A 6,252-nucleotide genomic window follows, 5' to 3' on the forward strand; every position below is an offset into this window, starting at 1 on the left:
CTAAAAGGATTCTTCTAAAACGATCGAACAAACAAACAAACAAACAAACAAACGAACAAACTAACTAACTAAACTAACTAACTAACAAGCACACAAAGATGAATACAAATTCTGTCCACGGCTTGCATCTGGACAATTTAAATCTCATTAGCAAAGTGATAATGCATCACGTGTGTAATCACATAATGTATCCTGCTTCTAAATGCACACACACACACACACACACACACACACACACGCATCATTAAACACACACACACACACCTTTTTCTTCCTCTCTCTTTTTCTCTCTCCCATTCTGCCTTCACTCTCCTTGATTAGTTGTTCTCATGTCGACATGTGTTTTCAAAGACCGCCTTCATGATGCATAAAAACCTCCACCGTGTCCACATTCCGTCTGCGCAAGACATAACAGAAATGATCATCATGTACAGCGATGTACGGCACGGTCTGTCCCGTTTTCCCCCGTTGCTAGGTCAGAATGCAGAAGATTGCCTTTAACAGACAAAAAACGAAAATGAAAAAAAAAAGAAATTATAAAAGGGACAACTGATAAGGCAAAATCTCCGTGCAGTTCCTCACATTTTCCTATGTCACATCTTCACCAGGCATTCAACTGCTAACTGTCTTGGAGGAGTCTGCGCCTTTGAATGTTTCTACAACAGATAAACAAAGGCGATATACAGATGCTGTGGATCGTCGTCGTCGCCGCCTTCATCGTCATCATCATCATCATCATAAAAATCAGGCCGTGCGCCGATCAGAGTCCGTGAGCCTTCTTCGCCGTCGCCGGGCTCGGTCTCCGCTCCGTCATGATGAGCTCAAACGGCGCCGGATTTCTCGTCAGTCCTCCGCGGGATTTGAGGCTCAGGGAATCGGGACCGCTCGTTCCCGATAGGGTGAAGGTGTGCAATATATGGGTGAGGAAAATATAGCGTTCACACTTGGCGAGGTGCTCCCCGATGCAGATTCTTCGACCTGAGGGAGGAAAAAAAAAAGATGACTAACGTAAGCATGGTAAGGCAAGATTTAAGAGAATAATAACGTATGTTCCATATCATTCAACTATCATTACTACGCTTATGAATAAACTTTATTATCACGTACAAAGTTCCGTCATAAACTTGGTAAAATGTAAAGGCAAAATATATCGATTGCTTGTATACCACTGATGATGAAAATTATGCCCGTATAAATCAGTTGAACAATGGGAGAAAAATTGACGACCGTGCTTCTGATCTTTTCGAAAGTGCACGCGAGAGAATATGCATGATTTCACTTGCTCGTTATGATTTGTGATTCTAAAGATGAAGTATTTTCGGTGGTGATGCTCCATGGATATTTTGTTCTTTTATACTTCCAAATACTTAATTCATACTTCTATACATAGTGTTTCATAATTTACACTCATCCACCAAATCGTGCATGGATCAGTGATTTGTTCTGCTTCTGTATTGTCTGATGCAACTCTCCAAAAGACAGAGCTTGGCATATTTTTCCTATTGTAATCTAAAATGGAGAACGCAATGATGACGATAAACAGTGCTAGCTCTGTTCTCACCTATTCCAAATTGTGAGTTGACGCGGTCCGTCAGGTGTGTCTTCACGTTGCCTGCTTCGTCGAGGAATCTCGACGGCCGGAATGCACCCGGGTCCGGGAACATCTCCGGGTCCATGAGTACGGCCATGATGTTTGGAACCATCACGGTTCCCTTTGGGATAAGGAAATCCCGGAAGACGGTATCCCTTACTGCTGCATGGGGTACAGCTGTGACAGAAAGTTCGTAAAGTAAAGAGAAGAATGAGTGGATAGTGTGGAAAGCTGACACTTTCATACGAGAGAATGATTAAGACTTTCCAAAACATAATAGGAAAACCTAAAATGCCGCAGAAAAGGTGAAATATACAGATGTGTACATATATGATATGTGTATGTACAAAGGGACACAAATTATCATCAACAAGACATACGTTTTTGTGTAGGGTGCCTACATACCTATATACGTGTATAAGGGTATAAACATATCGCATTTAAACGGATAGTTTGGAAAAGTCACTTTTAATCGATTCATCTTGCAACTTAAGTAAAGGAAAACAGGAAACTCCGCAGAAAAGATGGATATATACGGATGTGTACATTATATGATCCAACCATGCATATCTCATGTATATGTGCACGTAGTAGGTCTTATACGCGTATGTACGTGTCTATGGATATAAACGTACATACATTACATTTATTGATAGTTTGGAAAGGTCAATTTTAATTAATTCGTCAACACTTCCGTGCCCTACTATAGACTGACTTGTAGAAGTGCTAGCCGAACCAAATTGAATAAAGATGAGAAATAGAAACGAATAAACTAAGAAGAAGTCGAAGTGGGGAAAAAAATGAGCATTCTGCACTCTGTTCTGTCGATATTATAGTGACATTAATGAAAGAATGTAATGAAAGAAAATTTGATGCTCACCAAAGGGACCTCCGACACCGAACCTCATTGTCTCGCTAAGGAAAGCAACGGTATATGGGAGACTCTTCATGTCAGCTAGGGCCGGCATCCGGTCCCTGCCCACCACGTGATCAAGCTCTTCCTGAACACGAAGCTGCTCCTTCTCGTACTTGGCAGCGAGGAGCAAAACCCACTGCATGCTGTTACCTGAGGGAGAAAACACGAGAAGATTCAGCATTTTTAGAGTTTATTATGCGTCAATTCATGTGTTTTTTTATCATTTTATTTATTTATTTTATTGTTTTGCTCTTAACTGCATTGTTCTCGTAGTATGCTATTTAGGTTTGTTTGCTGCAGATTACTACCCGCCAAAACCTATCTGAATGGTGACAAGATTTTGAAATTGTGAGACTTTCTGTGATGGATTCAGGCTTTTACAGGTTGAAAGTCAATAGGTGTCTGCATGAATGTCAATTGCCTATTTATCACATAGAAATATTTGTTGCTCATCACACCAATTAATTCATTCAATGTTACACTAAATGTCAACTCACTCGTCTAAAAAATACGAAAATTGCTTTCTAATTACAGCGGAGCGAATTCTCTTACTTGTCGTGTCCGTTCCAGCCGCAAACATATCCGCGATAAAATGGAGCAGGTGCTGGTCACTGAACCCAGTTTTGTCGGCCTCCACGCCTTCCTCTCGCTTCTTCCTGATCTCGTGAAGGAAGGCATCAATGAGATCACGAGTCTCTGTGGGCACAAAGGTGGCCTTGTGTCCGTCGCGCTCCTTGGTGAACAATCCCGCCTCCAGCTCGCGGACGCGGGCGTCGAACGCCCCGTAGCCGCTGAACGGCACGTACTTCATAAAGTCCAGGTAGTTGGTCACGCCGGCGACGTCCGCAAAGTGGAAGATCTCGTCGAGCGCGTGGAGGAACTGCTGGAAGGTCCTCTCCGTGTAGGAGAACCGCTGGCCGAAGGTCATGGAGCTGATGACGTTGCAGGAAGCCATTTCGAGGTAGGGTTTCACCTGGAAGGCGACTCCCTTCTGAGAGAAGGCCTTGATCATCTGAACAGTCTCGTAGCTGATGATTTTCTCCATTCGTCCGTCCGACTTGCCCACGCCGAAGTTTCGCATCGCTCGCACGCAAAAGCGACGTTGCTCCTTCCAGTGGTTGTCATAGTAACATGTGGCTATTCCTGTGAATATAAGACAATAACATCGCTATATGTTTATACGCTTGTACAACAAATACACATAACATCGATGAGAAATTTGTGTACTCATCATGCTCATTGTGTGTTTCTTCATTATTCTTCTCGAGGTATGCACAAAGTAGGACGCCGTTATCAAGCAAAGATGATTTTGCACTCTGAAACATTACAGCGAAAGGAAGGATTTCTAAACCATTACATATTCAACAAGTCTTTATTCTATTTTCTATAATTATTATCATAATTACCATGTCCTTTTGTGTAGAGCTCGAACATGGCAATCCTCGGTCTGTCGTTGAAAGCGTCGTCCTTTCTCGTGAATGCCTCCTTGATCGAGTCGTAGTCGTTGAGGAAGACGGCCTGATGGCTGCCGAGGCGACCGGAGAAGACCACACCGTACTGCTTAGACATCTCCCATATGGACTGTGCCGGATTGTCCTTGTCGAGGTACGGCAGCATGCCCACGATCGGCCACCCCCTCGGGCCTGGGGGAAGCCTCTTTCGATTGCGACGTCGACCACCGACTCGGAAGGAGAGAATGGCGAGCAGGACGCTGCACAAGGCAACGAGAACAGCGGTGCGTCTGTTGCCCACCGCCATGCGCCTCAGGAAGAGAATGGTCGACTTGATATGAGCGGGGTATGCTCCTTTTGACCTCTGAAGTGCTGCGCCCAACATTTTGACTTTTCTTTGTGCAATTTCGTCTAATTTTACCGTCCACGTCAAATTCCACCTCTGAAATGTATGACTGTCCGTATTTCACACTTCACTTATGACAGCAGCTGGCCGCGTATAACGGGAAATCAAATCCAAGTGGTATTTATACGGATTTGGGGGACTGTCAACAAAGTCTAGTTTATGTTAGGGATCAATACGTAGTGTTATCAAAAATATCCTAGATCGAGTCCAAGCCCACGAAAGCGTCCAGTCGACAGCATCTACTCACTGATGTTTGCCTATATGTTTAGCGTGATAGAGAGGGATATAAAAATAGACAATTCTTGTTGACATATAAGTAAAAATAGCAGCCCTTATCTAACTTACTTTATTTTAATGTCAAGGCGGTTGGATACCACAGACAGTGTCTCACCAAACGCGGATATGTTTGGGAAACATAAATAGACTGACACAAAGACATACCCATGTACATCTTTAAACATTCAGAGACAGGTTTCCATGAAATGACCGTCTTTACGCAAACAAACCTTTATAGGCCTACACGTGCGGCAAAATGCAAACATCGTTTAATTTTACAAATGAAGATATAGATGTTGAACCTAAAACTGTTTTCTTGTATTCTAAATCTCATCATCTTATTTCTCAAAGAGAGAAAGATGATATTCTTTTGATTTACAAAACCCTTTTTAAATAGACATACTAAGAATAGTCGGGATAATTTTAGCTTATAAAGTAGATTTCATGGCATTTGGAAAACTTCGTCTTGTTTATGGGGAGGAGAAGTCACCTCCCTGCCCGTCTCGTCCTTAAATGGGGCGCCCAAATTAGGAGACTTCGAGAAATTGTCTTCTCACCTTTGCTGGTCCAAGAGGGAAGCACTTTTTATGGACAGCTTTTGAGAAGTTTCCTTCTCGTCATAAAAGGAGGCGCCTTGTATAGACATCTTTTGAGATTTCGCCTTCTCGTCCTAAACAAGGCGACTTGTCTGGGTGATTTTAAGAATTCTCCTTCAAATCTTCAGAATGAGTGACTTTCTTTTAGTAGTTACGTTCTCGTCGGATAAGAGGCGGCTTGCTGTGCAGACGACTTTTTAGAAGTCGCCTTCTAATCCATGCAGGAGGACGCTCTGGCGAATCTCGAGCAAGTACCAATTCTGTCATGTTATAAGCTTATTGTGTATGTCTGCAGCTGCAAACGGTACAGTAACCAATACTTGATCGCCATATGCAACCCCAATCCTTCCAGGTCAGTGTGGTAATACTGTAACAATCGACTCATCCACACGTTTTTACTCTTTTTTTTTTTTGGGGGGGGGGGGGGTAGAAATACATGTGCACTAAGTGATAAAGTTTCGATGTGTTGGTGTCGATACAGAAGAATAGGTGTACAGATGGGGCCTTACAACTTCCCCTGTCTCAAGCAAAAGCTATTCCCAAAGTTTCAGATCCGTTTTCGCTGAAGAGCATTGAGCAACATCCTTAATTGTATCATAATATTAAGCTTGCAGCGGGGCTACGCTTGGTATATTGTTGGATAAAGTTTATAAGAAGACCCCACCCCCTCCCCCGTTTTGATTTTTTCCTTGATTTTTTTTTGAAGAACAAAAGAATATGTATATATGTGCATGTGTGTGTGTGTGTGTGGGGGGGGGGGACTTCCAAGCCCTCCCCCCCCCTTCCCGGTTCGCCGTTCCTATAGTGGAGTGACGTGTGTGGAGAAAGAGCCGTGTCAATGTCAATATAGAAGAAGGATCAAACATTTCCCAAGAATGTTCGCGCTAATCTGCTAAGTGTTACGGAGATAATTTACGCGGCGAAGATAAAGAGAAATATGTGCAACCGCTGCTCATATTTGTATAATTGCGTTTATAAAAGAATGTGAAACGCATTTAGTCTTCTTCCTAATCAAA

At 42.9% G+C, this 6,252-nt stretch overlaps 1 protein-coding gene across 1 annotated transcript; it reads right to left on the reverse strand.

The window, feature by feature from the left end:
- Nucleotides 1-760: 760 nt before the first annotated feature.
- Nucleotides 761-4,343, reverse strand: LOC139719254 (cytochrome P450 2J4-like). Its single transcript, XM_071630681.1, has 5 exons — nucleotides 3,914-4,343; nucleotides 3,060-3,650; nucleotides 2,472-2,657; nucleotides 1,562-1,768; nucleotides 761-978 (listed from the first exon to the last, which is right to left on the reverse strand). The coding sequence occupies exons 1-5, from the start codon at nucleotides 4,341-4,343 to the stop codon at nucleotides 761-763; spliced, it is 1,632 nt and encodes a 543-aa protein (XP_071486782.1).
- Between the last annotated feature and the right edge of the window lie 1,909 nt (nucleotides 4,344-6,252).

The sequence above is a fragment of the Diadema antillarum genome, unplaced genomic scaffold (assembly GCF_040938485.1).
Source record: "Diadema antillarum isolate AM-2024a unplaced genomic scaffold, OU_Dant_1.0 scf00000108, whole genome shotgun sequence".
In the NCBI taxonomy this organism is placed as follows: Eukaryota; Metazoa; Echinodermata; class Echinoidea; order Diadematoida; family Diadematidae; genus Diadema; species Diadema antillarum.